We start from the raw sequence: 19271 nt of genomic DNA, 5'->3' as shown, positions 1-19271 counted from the left end.
TAAAATTGAACGAACTTTATAGAAAAATTATTTTAATTCAATCAGAGACAACACTCATACCACCTTATGCAGCCTAATAATTTAAATTTGAGTTCGATATTTTAATTCTTAAGACAAAAAAAAATGAAAAACTGGAGAGATTCATTATGTTTACCAAAAATTAGACTTTGACAATCAACCCGAACAAAATTAAAACTAGAAAAACTTTTCAAAATTTTTGTTTTTCAAAGAAACAAGTCATTTTAAAACTTAAGACAGGGCGAAATAGACTCGTATATTAATACAAATTTAAACGCCTAGAAATTACTGTAAAAAATAATCAAAACCCAAAACAAATAAAGATTAAAATAAATAGTTGCAACAAACATACAAGTAGCATATTCAGATAAAGATGAATTAGTGAATACTAAAATGATTAGAAATTAAAATGAATACTCAAGTCAAACTCGATACGAATAAGTATTACTTTGACTACTGTCCCTCTCCTAATACTAGAACTTTTAAATATTATTGTATCCAAAAACAAAAACAAGATATATTTTTAACATATATTTTGCAATAATAACATTTCAAAATAATTAGCGACTGTTACAAAAATCTTGTTTTTTGAATTTTTGAGATTTTCATAAATTTACGTCATTATATATTATGAATATTTTTTTGCTTTTAAGTTTGACTTGAATAATCCTGATAATTTCTACTCCTTTTCGAATTAAATTTTTATCTATATTAACATCTGTTACCTTTGTGATTTATGTAATTACTTATTTTAATTTCTATTTGTTTCGGGTTTCAATTATTTCTGGACAGTAATTTCTGGCCGTTTTAAGTTAGTATCACTAAGGAATTTTTTTGTTCGTCTTAAGGTTGGATGTGGAGAATTTCGTTTTGGGAAGGTATTTTTTTAATTTAACAAATTGAACTATAGGAATGAATATAGTTACTGGTTTTAAGATATACTGAATAGATCTGAAAAACCTTTACTTGTAAAATTTTGATCAATATTTAGATTTTATAATCATTTAAAAGGTTATTAGTTTAGAAAGAAAAATATAATGCATGTCTTGATGCGAGTAACTGATACATACGAGTCGTCCAAGACTTAAAAAAGACAAAAGATGGGGTGCAAAATCCTCGAAGAAATGCATATGTCTTTCCTGGTATACAGACATGTTAATGATATGATACACAGCTGAGGAAAATAATATCTATTGTGGAAAAAGGTCAATCAAATAGGGTGAAAAATCCAAAGATATAAAAGGTGACAAGGAATGTCATACATTTATAAGACTCGCAGGTACCAAATACCTCAGTAAATAGGACTGGTTAGATTTAACGTAAATATTGGAGAAAAGAAGAATCCAGATGTTGAAAATGGTTTGTTATATAAGAGTGAAGTACAAGTTTGAAATATTATTTAAAGGCCGAAAATATAGATGTGTCATTCAAACCCTTACACTCTTTGCTACCAATGGGAATATTTTCTCAGGCTCGTAAATTTTGATGTTTAACTTTAATCTTAATAATATTTATACATTTGGAATTACCGCGAAAGTTATTCTTTTAAAATATTTGGCTTGTAGTAGCTTCTTGCTCATTCGCTACCGCAAACAGTTTAGCACATATAGAATAAACTCGAAACCTAATGTTTGAAAGTCAAATGTCGATAAAATTAAGTTCCTGGTAACAATTGACTTCCTTCTGGGAAATTACTAGACGGCAATTATAATATTTCTCCCTCCTAACCTCTCCACTTTTCTTGTCAGTCGCTGGATTAATTTAATCTCTCATGTTAGAAAGTAGGCAATTTTCAAACAGTTCGTGGTAACAAACTGTAGTAAGGACCGACCCGGCTCAATAGTAACCAAAACTCTAAAAAATGGAATTTTGATACCAATAGCTACATTAAAAGAATCGCATTTCAATACTGATTTTAAATATATAAGTTTCACCAAGTTTAGTCTTACCCATCAAAAGTTACGAGCCTGAGAAAATTTGCCTTATTTTAGAAAATAGGGAGAAACACCCCCTAAAAGTCATAGAATCGTAACGACAAATCACACCATCAGATTCAGCGTATCAGAGAACCCTGTTGTAGAAGTTTCATGCTCCTATCTATAAAGATGTGGAATTTTGTATTTTTTGCTAGAAGGCAGATCACGGATGCGTGTTTATTAGTTTATTTGTTTGTTTGTTTGTTTTTTTTCGCTACGGGTGGTCGTATCGACCCAGTGGTCCTAGAATCTTGCGAGACGGCTCATTCTGACAGAAATGAAAAGTTCTAGTGCCCTTTTTAAGTGACCAAAAAAATTGGAGGGCACCTAGGCCCCCTCCCACGCTAATTATTTTCCCAAAGTCAACGGATCAAAATTCTAAGATAGCCATTTTATTCAGCGTCGTCAAAAAACCTTATAACTATGTCTTTGGGGATGGCTTACTCCCCCACAGTCCCCACGGGAGGGGCTACAAGTTACAAACTTTGACCAGTGCCTACATATAGTAATGGTTATTGGGAAGTGTACAGACGTTTTCATAGGGTTTTTTGGTTGGGGGGAGGGGTTGATAAGAGGAGGATATGTTGGGGGAGCTTTACATCGAGGAATTTGTCATGGGAGAAGAGAATTTCCATGAAGGGAGCACAGGATTTTCTAGCATTATTAAAAAAAAACAGTGAAAAATAAATATGAATAAGTTTTTTCAACTGGAAGTAAGGAGCAGCATTAAAACTTAAAACGAACAGAAATTATTATGCATATTAGGGGCTCACCTCCTCCTAATACCTCGCTCTTTACGCTAAAGTATTTTTAGTAATTACAACTATTTATTCTACAGCTTTTGTGATTCAGGGGTCATTCTTAATGAATTAGGACAAAATTTAAGCTTTAGTGTAAAGAGCGAGGTACTGACGGGGGGGGCGCACCCCCTCATATGTGTAATAAAAACATGAGAATACAGATATTCATTACGTAAGCTAATTTATAAGTTACGTATATCTTTTACTAATAAAAACATTCGTAAAAAATTAAAAGTTCTAGTTGCCTTTTTAAGTAACCAAAAAATCCGAGGGCAACTAGGTGTCCTCCCCCGCTCCTTTTTTTCTCAAGATCATTCGATCAAAACTATGAGAAAGCCATTTAGCCAAACAAAAATAAACATGCAAATTTCGTTTTAATTATTCCTCTGTGGAGAGCCAAAATCAAAACATGCATTCATTCAAAAACGTTCAGAAATTAAATAAAAAAAAAAGTTTTTAAAACTGAAAGTAAAGAGCGACATTTAAACTTAAAACGAACAGAAATTACTTCGTATATGAAAGGGGCTGCTTCCTCATCAACGCCCCGCTCTTTACGCCAAAGTTTTTTACTGTTTTTAAAAGTAGTATTGAGAGAAAGAGTCAAACTTTAGCGTAAAGAGCGGGGCGTTGATGAGGAAGCAGCCCCTTTCATATACGAAATAATTTCTGTTCGTTTCAAGTTTTAATGTCGCTCCTTAATTTCAGTTTAAAAAACTTGTTTTTTTTTTATCTAATTGCTAAATAAGGAGAGCCATCACTCGCAGGACCCGTATCCAGACTAATCCAAAATAAAGTTAGATTCGCGATTAGTATCTGCCTTCCCTTCCTCCCCCATACCTTCTTTCAGATATTTCTGAAGGCTCATTTAGAGCAAAAAATTTAAAATACATATGTAACTTTTGATTCATCAGGAGCACACCCTCTCTGACCTAAAAATTGATCCATCGTCATCAGTGAATCAGCTTAGCTAAATGAAACTTTACAATAAATGTCTATGCTGAAATGTTTATTTTTGTATGAACTACATAATGAACGTGCCGCAATGAAGTAGTACAACCTCTGAATTTAGAAAGGTCAAAATGTAGTTTTTTGACAATTTCAAATCTATTGGCTGTATCAGAATATTCAGCCAATAGCTACTTAGCTGTCTTTGGGACAAAATGGTAATTTTGTGCCCAAAATACCTTTGCTGAGGTACAATTATTTTGGCCACTTAAAAACGACAATAGAAGTTTGGTTTCGGCTTGAAGGAGTATTCTCTCGATTTTTAAACCTGAAAAGAATAAATACACATAATGTGTGATTTTTCTTGTCGAGAAAATGTAAAAATTGCACGTTTTTCCATCCAGGAGTTTAAAACCTGTATTACAGGGTTATCTCATAAGCGAAATTTGACGCTGCACTATTTACCAAGACTATTTACCAAGACTATTTACCAATCGAAGCCTCCCTCTATACACCCATTCAGAAAGTTTTCATGTCCCTTAAATCTCTCTTTAAGATATTTTCCCACCAAAACCGTGGACGACCTGCTTTTCGTTAAGCTGTAGACGGTTGGCCGAAAAGAACAATCTTCGGAACTCTGTCATCCTTCATACGCAGAATCTGCCCTAGCCATCTCAATCTTTCTCTCATTATTAAATAAAAAAACTAATTTTTTTAACTGAAAGTAAGGAGCGACATTAAAACTTAAAACGAACAGAAATTACTCCGTATATGAAATGGGTTGTCCCCTCCGCAATCCCTCGCTCTTTACGCTAAAGCTTTTAATTGTTTTAAAAAGTAGAATTGTGGCAAAGAGTCAAACTTCAGCGTAAAGAGCGAGGGATTGCGGAGGGGACAACCCATTTCATATACGGAGTAATTTCTGTTCGTTTTAAGTTTTAATGTCGCTCCTTACTTTCAGCTAAAAAAATTAGTTTTTTTATTTAATTTCTGAACGTTTTTGAATTAATGCATGTTTGGTTTTGGCTCTCCGCACATAAATTATTAAAATGAAACTTGTATATTAATTCTTTTTTTGGCTAAATGGCTTTCTCTTAGTTTTGATCAGACGATTTTGAGAAATAAGGGGTGGAGAAGGAGGCCTAGTTGCCCTCCAATTTTTCGGTTACTTAAAAAGGCAACTAGAACTTTTCATTTTTAATGAACGTTTTTATTAGAAAAAAATACACGTTACTTAAGAATTAACATACGTAACAAACTTTCATAACCTTATATTTTTATTATGTATACGAGGGGGTTTGTACCCTCGTTAATACCTCGCTCTTTACACTAAATCGTAAGTTTTGTCCCAATTCTTTAAGAATGACCCCTGAATCAGATAGGCCGTAGAATAAATAGTTGAAATTACTAAAAATACTTTAGCATAAAGAGCAAGGTATTTATCTCCTCCTAAATACCTCGCTCTTTATGCTAAAGTATTTTTAGAACCCCTCATATGCGTAATTATCTCTGTTCGTTTTAAGTTTCAATGCTACTTCTTCCTTTCATTTGAAAAAAACGTTTTCATGTTTATTTTTCATTGTTTTCTTATAGTAATGCTAAAGAACCCTGCCCCCTTTTCATTGAATTTTTCTTCCCCCATGACAGATTCCTCCAAGGAAAGATCCTCCAACATAGCCCCCTCCCCTCAGCCCCACTCCCTAACAAAATAAAATCTCCCTGAAAACGTCTGTACACTTCCCAATAACCATTACTATATGTAAACACTGGTCAAAGTTTGTAACTTGCAGCCCCTCCCCCAGGGATTGTGGGGGAGTAAGTCATCCCCAAAGACATAGTTATTATGGTTTTCGACTATGCTGAACAAAATGGCTATCTCAAAATTTTGATGCGTTGACGTTGGGAAAAAAACGAGCGTGGGAGGGGGCCTAGATGCCCTCCAATTTTTTTGGTCACTTAAAAAGGGCACTAGAGCTTTTCATTTCCGTTAGAATGAACCCTCTTGCGACATTCTAGGACCACTTGGTCGATACGATGACCCCTGGGGAAAAAAAAAACAAAAAAAAACAAACAAATAAACACGCACCCCTGATTTGTCTTCTGGCAAAAAATACAAAATTCCACATTTTTGTAGATAGGAGCTTGAAACTTCTGTAGTAGGGTTCTCTGATACGCTGAATCTGATGGTGTCATTTTCGTTAAGATCCTACGACTTTTAGGGGGTGTTTCTCTCTGTTTTCTTAAATAAGACAAATTTTCTCAGGCTCGTAACTTTTGATGGGTAAGACTAAACTTGATGAAACTTATATATTTAAAATCAGCATTAAAATGCGATTCTTTTGATGTAGCCATTGATATCAAAATTCAATTTTTTAGAGTTTTGGTTACTATTGAGCCGGGTCGCTCCTTACTACAGTTCGTTACCACGAACTGTTTGATAGTCCTAGAAAGCAAGATTAAACTACACTTTTCAAATAGCCTAATATTTGAAATACGGTCATTTAGCTGAGTACCCAAAACAATCTGTAGCAATTTCTCCGGAAAACATCTAGAAAATCTTCCTCTGTTTTTTGGAGCAACCGTGCTTCAGAACCATATTTAGAACCATATTTTAGAACCATATTTGACCATTGTCATCATTGTAGCTTCCAATATTCTAATCTTGGTTTGCAGACTTATCTTACTTTTCCTCCAAACTTTTTTCAACTGAAAAAAAACCTGAGACTTGGCTATTCTATTTTTAACATCGTCACTGCTCCCACCATCTTTACTAATAATATTACCAAGTAAATGAAACTGTCTAATTGATCAATCTATCTGTTACCCAATCTTAACATTAATTTTTAAACCTATTCTAGCACCATGAACTCAAAGAGCCTCTAAAATCCAAATTATTTTGCTCACACTTTTATCTAGGATGCTTAAATCATCAGCATGATCCAAGTCCAGAAAACGTTTTCTTCCCCATTTCATTTCGTGTTTTCCCATTGTCTTTCCTGTGCTCCTTAAGACAAAGTCCATCAAAATTTTTCATATATCTGGGGATAGAACACAACCCTTCTTAACTCCTTATTTAATACAAAACCAGCTGCTACCCTCATATCCTACATTAACCATAGCAGTACTGTTCTCGTACATAGAACTAACCACTTCAATATATTTGTTGGGCATATCATACAAGGAAAAGAGCTCTGCTACAGCTCTTCTATCAATAGTATCAAATCCTTACTCATAGTCTATAAAACTTAAGACTAAAGGTGTTTGATAACCCAAAAATTTCTCAATTATTAACCTAAGAGCGCACATTTTGGTCAACTAATCCTACACCCTTCTTAAAACCGCACAGTTCTTCGCTTGCCCTTTTTTTCAAAATCTTCAGTAACTTATTTCTAACCTCAGAGCAACAATGCTTAAGAAACTTATTTACCAAACTATCAGTACCTGGGGCCTGATTATTTTTTAATTCTTATTTTACTGTCGCTAATTTTCCTCACAAAACAAATCTTCCTTCACATCCAAGGAATCACAAACTTCATTTTCCTCTATATTTTTTCTGTGAATTTATCCTGGTTTAGCAAATTCTCAAAATATTCTACCTATCTCTCTTTAAGTGTCTTCTGAACACTAACTGTGGCCCGTTACTATCTTTAACTGGAACAAGTCCGGATTGACTACTTCCTCTCAATTTATTAACATGCCAATACTCCTTTTACTCAGTTACTCAGTCTTCAACTGACTTGAGTGCAGAAAGGTGCTGTTCAAATTCTAGTTTATTTTTGCGCAGTGGCGTTGTTTGATATTTGTATATCTAATCTGTAATTTTCGTTTATAAATATGAACGTGACGAATATCTTGGATATTGACCCTCTGCACAGCATTTAGAGAATTTCTCTGGTTTTTACACCAGATCAAGACGGGTTGGTTAGGTTCGAGATAGCCCTCCTCCCTATCAGTCTAGTGCACGGTACCTAGTCTATCCAAGTTAATTATGCGTAAATATTGGTGTTCTGAGTGTAGAAACCCAGCAACTAGTGGGACAGTTCAGTGCACCATATACAGTCAATGGTGGCATCCTAAGTGTGCAAGGATCACGCTTGGTGCAAAGGAGAAACAACCAGTATGGTTGGGCTTAAATTGTGACTTCTCCACTTCACCTTCAATTGCTAGTGGTATGAAAACTCCGTGCAAAGTTCGGTCACGAGTCAGCCCTAGACCTAGATCCTTTGTCAAAACACCCCCATAGTCACACCAAGATATTCTAATCCCAAAACCAAGACAGTAACTAGGCCCAGCAGTGAGCATAAAACTCCGAGTACGAATTGTTCTGAACACGTTAGTGTAATCTCAGCTTTAACTAACAGATGTTCCGTTCTTGAGAATCAACTCTCAGCTATTAAAAAAGAACTATTACCACTATGAAATGCCCACGAATTACTCCAATCTGACATGCATAACCTCCAAAACCTAATTGAGGAAAAAAACAACTATCAACACCCTAATGATGTAGTTAAATCAGTTACGGATCCTTTCTCCCTTGCCACCCGTCGAAGCATGCTTGTGTCCCTTCAGCACTGAAATGAATAATTCTATACAAGCCCCGAGCGATCAGATTTGTAAGTCATTAAGTCAAACAGTTCGTGGTAACGAACTGTAGTAAGGAGAGACCTGGCTCAATATTAACCGAAACTCTAAAAAATGGAATTTTGATACAAACAGTTACATCAAAAGAGTTGTATTTTAATGCTGATTTATATATTAAGTTTCATCAAGATTAGTCTTACCCATCAAAAGTTACGAGCCTGAGAAAATTTACCTCATTTTATAAAATAGGGGAAAGCACCCCCTAAAAGTGATACAATCTTAACGAAAATCCCACCATCAGATTCAGCGTATCAGAGAACCTTATTGTAGAAGTTTCAAGCTCCTATCTACAAAATGTGGAATTCTGCATTTTTTGGCCAGAACACAGATCACGGATCATTTGTTTTTCGTTTTTGTTGTTTTTTTCCCCAAGGGTGATCGTATAGACTCAGTGGTCCTAGAATGTTGTGAGAGGGCTCATTCTAACGGAAATTAAAAGCTCTAGTACTCTTTTTAAGTGACCAAAAAAATTGGAGGGTATCTAGGCCCCATCCCACGCTCATTTATCCCCAAAGTCACCGGATCCAAATTCAGAGATAGCCATTTTATTCACCATAGTCAAAAAGCCTAATAACTATGTCTTTGGGGACGACTTACTCCCAAGCAGTCCCTGTGAGAGGGGCTGCAATTTACAAACTTTGACCTGTGTTTACATATAGTAATGGTTACTGGGAAGTGTACAGACATTTTCAATGTGATTTTTTTTGTTTAGGGGGAGAATTGAGGGGGGGGGGCGTTACGTGGGAGGATATTTCCATGGAGGAACTTCTCATGGGGGAAGATAATTTCAATAAAGGAGGCACAGGATTTTCTAGCATTATTTGAAAAAAAAAACAATGAAAAAATAAATATGAAAAGTTTTTTCTACTTAAAGTAAGGAGCAGCATTAAAACTTAAAACAAGCAAAAATTATTAAGCATATGAAGGGTTTACCTCCTCGTAATACCTCACTCTTTACGCTAAAGTATTGTTAGTAATTTCAACTATTTATTCTACGGCCTCTGTGATTCAGGGGTCATTCAAGGAATTGGGACAAAAATTAAGCTTTAGTGTAAAGAGCGAGGTATCGACGAGGGGTGAACCCCCTCATATACGCAATAACAGCATACGAATAGCGAAGTTTGTTACGTAAGTTAATTCGTAATTTACGTATATTTTTACTAATGAAAACGTTCGTAAAAAATTAAAAGTTCTAGTTGCCTTTTTAAGCAATCAAAAAATTGGAGGGCAACTAGGCTTCCTCCCTCGCTCCTTTTTCTCAAAATCTTCCAATTAAAACTATGAGAAAGCCATTTGGCCAAAAAAAATTAATCTGCAAATTTCTTTTTAATTATTTATGTGCGGAGAGCCAAGATCAAAGCATGCATTAATTCAAAAACGTCCAGAAATTAAATTAAAAAAACAAGTTTTTTTAAATGAAAGTAAGGAGCAACATTAAAACTTAAAACGAACAGAAATTACTCCGTATATGAAAGGGGGTTTTCCTCCTCAACACCCCGCTCTTTACGCCAAAGTTTTTACTGTTTTAAAAAGTAGAGTTAAGAGAAAGAGTCAAATTGTAGCGTAAAGAGCGAGGCGTTGAGGAGGAAAAGCCCCTTTCATATATGGAGTAATTTCTATTCCTTTATAAGCTTTAATGTTGCTCCTTACTTTCATAAAAAACTTGTTTTTTTTTATTTAATTAAGTAAAAAGTGCATGCAGTGTGTATATGCAAATTTTTCGAGAGTGGTTTTTGTAGGAAAAAAAATCGTTGTCAGTATTTACATGGTTGTGGGCATTTTATTTCAGGATGCTGCAAAAATAGTACCTCTTCTTTCGATCATCTTAATTTATGTGTAGATTTATCATGTATCGATAGTGCTTGTAATTTGAACAGGCTTCTAGGTCTTTGATCTCACTTAAGAATTCAAATTCGTCAAAAACTAGAAAAGCTACCCTGGCCATGGGCCAGTCTGCGTCGCCATCGGGTTCATGCCACCGTCAAGTGCCATTGGGGCTAAGCTTTCCAAGACACAAAGTTCCCTAAGCCTATTTCGGCAGATTCATTCCAGTCTAGTAATCGACACATAACAGATGATCGTTTTTTATTGAATGTACCAGAAATTAAATCACGACGGATACCGGTGCTGGCACAAAAAGCACGAGTTTACCCCTTTTATCTCCATCCAGTAGTTTTTGACTTCTTTTTGAGAGTACCCCCTTCGTCTTTTTCCCCTAGATTTTCCCCAAAGCATTGATCTTCACTTCCAATAGATTTACACCCCTTCTTTCAAACCCTCAGTAGAATTTGGTGTGCAGGGATGCTACTACCCCTAATGTTGGGAATCGAAAGTCCCTGGTTCCCCCTTCTGGTCACCCTACTACTAGGCAAATGGATCTTGAGCCTATCCATAGTACCCCCATCCCTGCAAAATATGATAAACCCCAGCCACCCCCAGAAACTGTCCATAGACCTCCTTACCCTCTAACTCCTTTTTCAGCTCATTTGTCAGATAAAACGGTTGTTTCAGGTACTCTCTTAGCCTTATTTTGAAAAACCTATTGAACTTAAAATTACGGTGAATAAACTCGTATCAGATTTCATATGTATAACTGAGGTTCAGTGTCAACACCTGGATACTCTGAAGATGGCTTATTTTAATGAATTTATTCAACTCCGCCTACATGATCATTACCTTTGTAAAAAGGATGGAGGGTAATGATTTTTTGTCGTGATAATTTGTCGCCAAGGGGAGTAAATGTCCCAGGAGTAAATGAGTATATGATGAAATAATCTCGATTAAAGTTAAACCGAAAGTTCTACCTAACTCATTAGCTAATATCATTGTTGGTTGTTTTATTATTCAACCGACCGAAAATCGGTGCAGCGTAATGATTTTTTGGAAAAACCCCATGCATCGCTTGATTACCTCCAATCAAAACATCCAAATGCAGGGATCCTACTTACCGATTTCGGAAATGAACTAAATACAAGTCATTTTTGTCAGGAAGCTAATTTAAAACAATTGTTAATATCCCACCACAAAAGGTGGTACTTCCCTTGATATTATTTGTGCAAACATGCATAAGTTCTATCAAAGTCCCAATTCCCTTCCCCTACTTGGTGGCAGTTACCATTTACGCTTTCACTAAATCCGATACAGAATCATATCTGCAAGTATAAATTTGATGTATTTAAGCATCGACCAATTGCTGATAGTGGTCTGCTCAATTTAGGATCTTGGCTTTCGCTATTTAAAAAAGAGCAATGGGAAGATGTATTTGCTGCCGACGAATCGAACAAGAAACCAAAACTTTCCCAAGAAAAACTTATCAATAATTATTTACTTCATTTTCCAGAGGTAAAAAGAAAAGAAGTTCTACTGATAAGCCGTATATAAATGATGCAATAAAAAGTTTTATCCGAAAAATTAAGACTGTTCCGCCAAGGAAAAACTGAAGAAGCTAACCTACTAAGGAAATCTAAAAAAAAAACAGATTCGGAAAAATTCAGCCCAGCATTACCGTAATAAAATAAGTGAACTCTTTAAAGCAAGACCGAAGCAATAGTATAATACAGTCAAGAAAATCAGTGGTAAAACAGTCAAATATTTTGACTTCAATCTAGATGTTCCCCCTGAAACTACAGCTAACTCATTAAATAAAGACCTTTCCGCTATGGTACAAACCCACCCTGCTCTCTCGTGTAATATTCCCCGCGCCCAGCATCAGACCAGGATATCCCTGTTATACAGCCTGTTGATACCGAGTTGAAAATACGTAAACCAAATAGAACTTCAATACGCCCCCTTGACATCCCAATTGGTTTAGTAAAAGCATTTCCTGATAAGTTATCAAAACCTTTATCAAATCTTTATAATACTATAACTAGAAGCGGTTCATTCCCTACCTGCTGGAAAAAAGGATATATTACACCCATATAGAAAAATGTGTTAGATTAGATTTCTGTGAAGTCCGATCAATTAACTTAACACCAATGTTCTCTATACTGTACGAGAGTTTCCCTGTAGATTGGATCAAAAAGACGATCCTTGTACTTATTGATGCACAACAATTCAGAAATATGAAAGTTTTATCAGCGACCTGGTCAGTCTCCTTGATACTGTATATAAATTACTTGACGAGCCAGATACCTGGCTCAACCTCCCTTTAATTGACCTCCAAAAGGCTGGTCTGGTTAGTCATTATGTTTTAGTTGAAAAATTGCTGAATAAATTTAATGTATCCCATTTTCTAGTCAATATTATTGTATCTTTTCTGTCAAATAGGAGGCAAGTTGTTAAGTATAAAAATGTAAATTCTGATTCTCTTCCTATTTATTGTGGAGCTCCGCAGGGTACACTTTTAGATCCTTTAGTATTTTTGGTAATGATAAACGGTATGATAAACGGTATGATTTGGTAATGATAAAAGGTATTTTTGGTAATTTCATTGCTCGAAAAGTGCAGAAGAAATATTTAGAGCAGTCCAATGGAAATTCTCGAGGACGTTGTAAGTGAAGCAGCCCAGTCAAAAATGAAAGTGAACCCCATAAATCTCATTTTATGACCTTTAGTTTTCTTAAATGAAAGCCATCATTTATAATCCCAGTACCTAATGAAATAGTTACAACAAAAGATAAACTCTTAGGGGTCACACTGACAAGTAATTTGAAGTAGGAGATCCACATTTGCTCTATTGTTAAAAAGGCTAGTACATCTCTGTCTCTCCTTAAGCTATTTACTAAATTTTCATGCCCAAAAGCACATATCCTCACCTTTATATATCTTTTATCCCTCCGCAGCTTGATTGTGCTTGCCCGGTGTGGCATTTTGGTCTTACGGTGGATCAGTCTGATAGGCTAGAAATTATCCAGAATACAGCTATGACAATTATTTACAGTCAGGGCAAAGTACCTTACATTCTCCTACTCAAGGAATTCCGCCTCCCAACCTTGGCAGCCCGACATGTTATTCTTTGTACCAATTTTAGAAATAATCTGCGTCGTAACCCACGATTTCAATAAATACTCCCAGCCCCTTATTGCCCTCCAAAGCACCATTTACCCTGATCAAAAGCACACAAAATACAGGTTTTAAATCATATTAATGCAGGAATTGAGTGTTAAAGAAAGAGCTTTGTGTCAGCGTCTTTTGAAATCATAAACAAATGAAATTTGTATTGCATCACTTTAAGTTGTCATTTGACTTGTTAATGTGAAAGTTTCTTTGTTTCGTTTTTATTTGACTGACCTGTTGGATTCATCGCTGTATGCTTTTATAATGTACTTATGTTTTTACTTATGTCCTCATTTTTGTTCATTTTACTTATAATACTTATTATTACTTATTTAACCACATATTACTTATGCACTCATGTCTATGTACTTGAGTACTCAGTTTTATTTATTTTATTCATCTTACTCATTTTATTTTACAGGCCAGTTTGGCTCATCGCTGTAGGCAATGTTTTAATATTTCACTAAGGTGCCTATGTTTTTTTTTTTTTTTTTTTTGTATAAAGTGTAGGCTAGCTGACTGAAAGCAAAAAGTTCGGCAGTTTTTATGTTGTGAGAGTTTGCTTGATAACAAAGCATTATTACGACATTCTACTATTATGCCACCTAGCTGCATCTTTCAGATCCTCAGCAATTTTATCCATCGTCCAGCTTCATACCTCCTTAGTTGACATTTTAATGTTTTCTCCGCCTTATTTACTTTTTTTGTAATCATACGATCTATCACTTAGATAATTCTTGTACAAACCCCTCGCGCTCCTCACTTTCTTTCCTAAGACAACATCAGCAACTTCAAAAATTGTCTTCCAAAAAATTATTCCGTCCATCTTCTACATTGTTAAATTTTAAACTCTCCATAGTATTCAACTTTTCTTGGAAAGTTTATCTCAGAATCTCATTCTGGAGTCTACCAACGTCATAAATCCCCGGAAGGTAGTCACCCTTTGAAGATTTCAGCTTTAAACTAACCCTAGAAACTATTAGATGGCAATCTTTACTTCTAACATCAATAACAGCACTCCAATATACCCTAGTATCTTGCATTAATCCTGCTAGTCTTCGGCTTACAATAACATAATCAATATGGTTTGCTGTCTTACCCATCACGTAAATACCATGTCAACTTATGGGCCATTTTGTGACCAAACACCGTATTGGTTATAACTAGGTCGTTTTACCTACAAAATTACAAAAGTCTACAGCCATTACTGTTTTCTTTTCCTACACCAAATTTACCTAGGCTAGGATACCATCTATTCCTATTTCTGCCAACCTGGGCGTTAAAATTTCCTAGCAAAAGCACCATATTTCTACCTGGTACCTTGTCTATTTGCTCCTGTAACTGTAAGTAAAATTCATCTGAGTCACTAGTATCTCCGTCAGTTGGTTCAACAGGGGCATATACTACTATAACTGATACCTTGAACTTTTTTGTCATAAAATTAGTGATTTGTTTTCTATTATTAATACCTTCCCAGCCTAAGCAAGACTTAGCAGCTTCTTCAAAGACTTAGCCAGTCTTCGGTTCACATTAGCATAATCGATGAAGTTAGCTATCTTACTACCACATGAATACCCTGTTAGCTTATGGGCCATTTTATTACCTGTTAAAAAAAGAAAAAAAACACAACAGCATTCTTGATTTTTTAGCATTCAATTTTGGACTTCCTCAAAGAACAGTTGGGTTAGAATTAATTATCTGAAGCTAACAAAACTTATGCAAAATTGCAAAAACCTGAAGAGTATCATAAAAACGGAGTCTAAGAATTTATCTTGCTTCCTTTTTTACACCCTCCCAGGAAGTTTTCATTCCCTTCAAACCTTTTTTTAAGACATCCTACCACCCGAAAAGGGGATGACCTGCTTTCCGCTTAGCTCCAGACGTTTGGCGGAAAAGGACAATCTTTGGCAATCCGTCATCTTTTATCCTCAGAACGTGCTTATACATTTAATTTTTTGAACAGGATTATGGATTACATCAAATATACGAACCCGGTGGAAAATGCTTAGGGGGGGAAATAGACCTTTACTATGTCATCGCTGGTACTCGGGTTTTTCACCCCACCAAAAATGCCCCTCCACAGACAATTACCCTTCAGAAAATTCTCCTTATAAACAGAATTGAGCGGCCAAGGGGAAGAAAAGAAAATTAAAAAAACGAAGAAAGGAAGGGATTCTGGAATATTCTACCTATAATCCAAAACACAGGTAGAACATATTTTATGGAATACCAGGATTATTTTTATATTTTTTATTCCTTTCAATTCTTTTTTTGTGCTTTTGGAGGCTGGTTGTTGAGTTACCATAGCAGGATAAGATTAAGGTTAAAGAAAATTATTTGATTTCTTATTTTGGTACTTGTTAAATACCCTGAAAACGCTCAAAAAGTTTGATTAGTGTGATCTAAGAAAATTCGGTTTGTCTTTCGCATTCAGTTATAATTAGCTTAGTCTCAGTGAGAAAAACTACGATGCAGCTATATTTAAATTTAATATTGATTATGTAGAGGTGGGTAGGTTACATCAGATTAGGTATTTAACATGATACGTTCCTGCCTTTAAAATTGAGACTTTTAAAAATAACCCTTTCTAAAACCCTAAATACAGAACACACTTTTATTTTTCAATCTAAACTTTTGTAAATTGCCAATTAATTAATTGCCACATATCATTGTTCATTTTCGGTACTTAGAGATTCAACAATTGTAAGTCTCATGGATACATTAACAAGTTTACTGGCTGGTTTTGCCATATTCTCAATTCTTGGCAACCTTGCATTTGAACTAGAAACAGAAGTTCCAAATGTGGTGAAAGGAGGAGCAGGATTGGCATTTATTTCATACCCTGACGCCATTGCTAAGTTCGATGCTGTTCCACAGGTATTTTGATTTATCACATCTTCGTACGTCTGTATTCAGCTGGTTTTGATTAACATTTCGCTAGTTTTCATTTTATTTGTTTTAAGCTGTGTAAGTTGTTTAATTGTGTCAGAATAATTCTTTTTCAGTACCTATTTGATTTTAGCTTTTATTTGTTTTTCAATGATGTGATGCAGCATTTCTATTGTTCTGACATTAGCACTTAGTTGATCTCAGAATATAGTGGGTTGTTAAGTGGTGCGATACTGTATGCATTTTCTTAGCCCTTATTTATTATTCGATTTTATTGGTTATTAAGTAGTGTGGCATCCCCTGTCCTTAGAAACTTCCAATAAGTTTTTTTTAGAATCTTCCCAATTTGACGATTTTAGTTTTTACCCTGTTATTAAGTGGTGAAATGCACAATGTGTATTTTTTACCCTTTAGTTGATTTTAGATTTTATTTGTTTTCAGTGGTGTGATGTGAAGTGTCTATATTTTAGAATTTTTAGAATTATCTAGTTAATATTCTGGTGTTAGCAGTGCAATCCAAACTGTATTATTTTGTATCATTTATTTCTTTTTTGAACATTGCGGTGCACAATGGTTTTATGATATTCTAAGTAAAATAGAATCCCATTGAAATTTTAACATAACATAGCTGTTTTTGTTCATTTTCATTGAAGTAATTCGATTTCAACATAGTATATTTCACCTTATATCAAACAGTTCGTGATAACGAACTGTAGTAAGGACTGACCCGGCTCAAAAGTAACCAAAACTCTAAAAAGAAATTTTTATAACAATAGTTACATCAAAAGAATCACATTTTTAAGCTTATTTTAAATATATAAATTTTATCAAATATAGACTTACCAATCAAAAGTTACGAGCCTGATAAAATTTCCATTATTTTAGAAAATAGGGGGAAACACCCTTGAAAAGTCATAGACTCTTAACGAAAATCACACCATCAGATGCAGCTATCAAAAAACCCTGCAGTAGAAGTTTCAAGCTCGTATCTACAAAAATGTGAAATTTTGTATTTTTTTCCCACAAGACAGATCATGGATGCATGTTTATTTGTTTATTTTTTTCCCATAATGGATCGTATCGACCCAGTGATCCTAAAATGTCGTGAAAGGGTTCATTATTACGGAAATTAAAAGTTCTAGTGGCCTTTTTAAGTGACCAAAAAATTGGAGGGCACATAGGCCCCCTCCCACGCTTATTTTTTCCCAAGAGTCACCGGATCTAAATTCTGAGATGGGCTGCAAGTTACAAACTTTGACCAGTTTTTACATATAATAATGGTTATTGGGAAGTGTATAGACGGTTTCAGGTGGATTTTTTGGATGGAGGGGGCTTGAGGGGAGGAGTTTATGCGGGGGTAACTTTACATGGAGTAATTTGTAATGGGGAAAAAAATTTCCATGTAGGCGGTGCAGAATTTTCTAACGTTTTTTGAAAAAAAAATGAAAAAATAAATATGACAAAGTTTTTTCGACTGAAAGTAAGGAGCAGCATTAAAATTTAAAACGAACAGAAATCATTACGAATATGAGGGGTTCACCTCCTCCTAAGGGGTTCACCTCTTTACGCTAAAGTAATTTTATTACTTTCAACTATTTATTCTAGGGCCTTTGTGATTCAGGGCTCATTCTTAAGGAATTGGGACATAATTTAAGTTTTAGTGTAAAGAGCGAGGCATTGACGAGGGGGTGAACCCCCTCATATGTGCAATAAAAATATACGAATATAGAAGTTCGTTTCGTAAGTTAATTCGTAAGTTATGTGTATTTTTACAAAAAAAAAACGTTCGTAAAAAATTAAAAGTTCTAGTTGCCTTTTTAAATAACCAAAAAATTGGAGCGTAACTAGGCCTACTTTCGCGCTCTTTTTTTTCTAAAAATTGTCCGATCAAAACTATGAGATAGCCATTTATCCAAAAAAAATTAATTAATATGCAAATTTTATTTCAATTATTCATGTGCAGAGAGCCAAAATCAAAACTTGCATGAATTCAAAAACATTCAGTAATTAAATAATTTTTTTTTAACTGAAATTAAGGAGCGACATTAAAACTTAAAACGAACAGAAACTAGACGTACGTTGCCCAGGCAACGTTAAGTGTTGCGGCAGCCTTTGTCCGGCTTCGCCGTCTAAAGTGTTGCGAGAGCAACACTTTGGTTTCGTTTCTTCGCTATCGATCAGTAATCACGTGATCAAAGGCTATTCCTCAGCTTTGAAAAAACAACAACAAAATAGTATCGAAAGAAGGGACTAAATTGACTTTGCAGCAAGTTGAACTTTATTCTTTTCAAACGTAGATCTTGCGACGGATGAAAACTCGAAACAAACAAACAGTTCGTGGTAACGAACTGTAGTAAGGAGCGACCCGGCTCAATAGTAACCAAAACTCTAAAAATGAAACTTTGATACCAATTGCTACATCAAAAGATTGCATTTCAATGCTGATTTTAGATATATAAGTTTAGTCTTACTCATCAAAAGTTACGATTCTGAAAAAATTTGCCTTATTTTAGAAAATAGGGGGACACACTCCCTAAAAGTCATAGGATCTTAACGAAAATCACATCATCAGATTCAGCGTATCACATAACCCTATTGTAGAAGTTTCAAGCTCCTATCTACAAAAATGTGGAATTTTGTATTTTTTGCCAGAAGGCAGATCATGGATGCGTGTTTATTTGTTTATTTTTTTGTTTGTTTTTTGTGTTTTTTTTTCCCAGAGGTGATCGTATCGACCATTTGGTCCTAGAATGTTGAGAGAGGGCTCATTCTAACGGAAATGAATAATTTTAGTGCCCTTTTTACGTGACCAAAAAAGTGGAGGGCACGCTAATTATTTTCCTAAAGTCAACAGATCAAAATTCTGAGACAGCCATTTTATTCAGCGCAGTCGAAAAACCTTATAACTATGTCTGTGGGGACGACTTACTCCCCCAGAGTCCCCGTGAGAGGGGCTACAAGTAACAAACTTTGACCAGTGCTTAAATATAATAATGGTTATTGG

At 35.0% G+C, this 19271-nt stretch overlaps 1 protein-coding gene and 1 long non-coding RNA gene across 3 annotated transcripts in view; one reads left to right on the top strand and one right to left on the bottom strand.

Annotated features, from left to right (window-relative positions):
• The window catches only part of LOC136041596 (sodium-dependent nutrient amino acid transporter 1-like), a 157994-nt gene that overhangs the window by 83080 nt on the left and 55643 nt on the right, over positions 1 to 19271 (top strand). For both annotated transcript variants that reach the window (XM_065726301.1, XM_065726300.1), the window contains exon 8: positions 16069 to 16255. In XM_065726301.1, the coding sequence (XP_065582373.1) occupies positions 16069 to 16255 (187 nt within the window). The remainder of the gene's footprint in view (positions 1 to 16068; positions 16256 to 19271) is intronic.
• Positions 1 to 19271, bottom strand: part of LOC136041599 (uncharacterized) — a 78683-nt gene that overhangs the window by 20494 nt on the left and 38918 nt on the right. The window lies entirely within an intron of this gene.

Source organism: Artemia franciscana, unplaced genomic scaffold, assembly GCF_032884065.1.
Source record: "Artemia franciscana unplaced genomic scaffold, ASM3288406v1 PGA_scaffold_30, whole genome shotgun sequence".
NCBI lineage: Eukaryota > Metazoa > Arthropoda > Branchiopoda > Anostraca > Artemiidae > Artemia > Artemia franciscana.
Note: the sequence above shows the minus strand (reverse complement) of the source record. Positions and strands in the feature narration are given on the sequence as shown.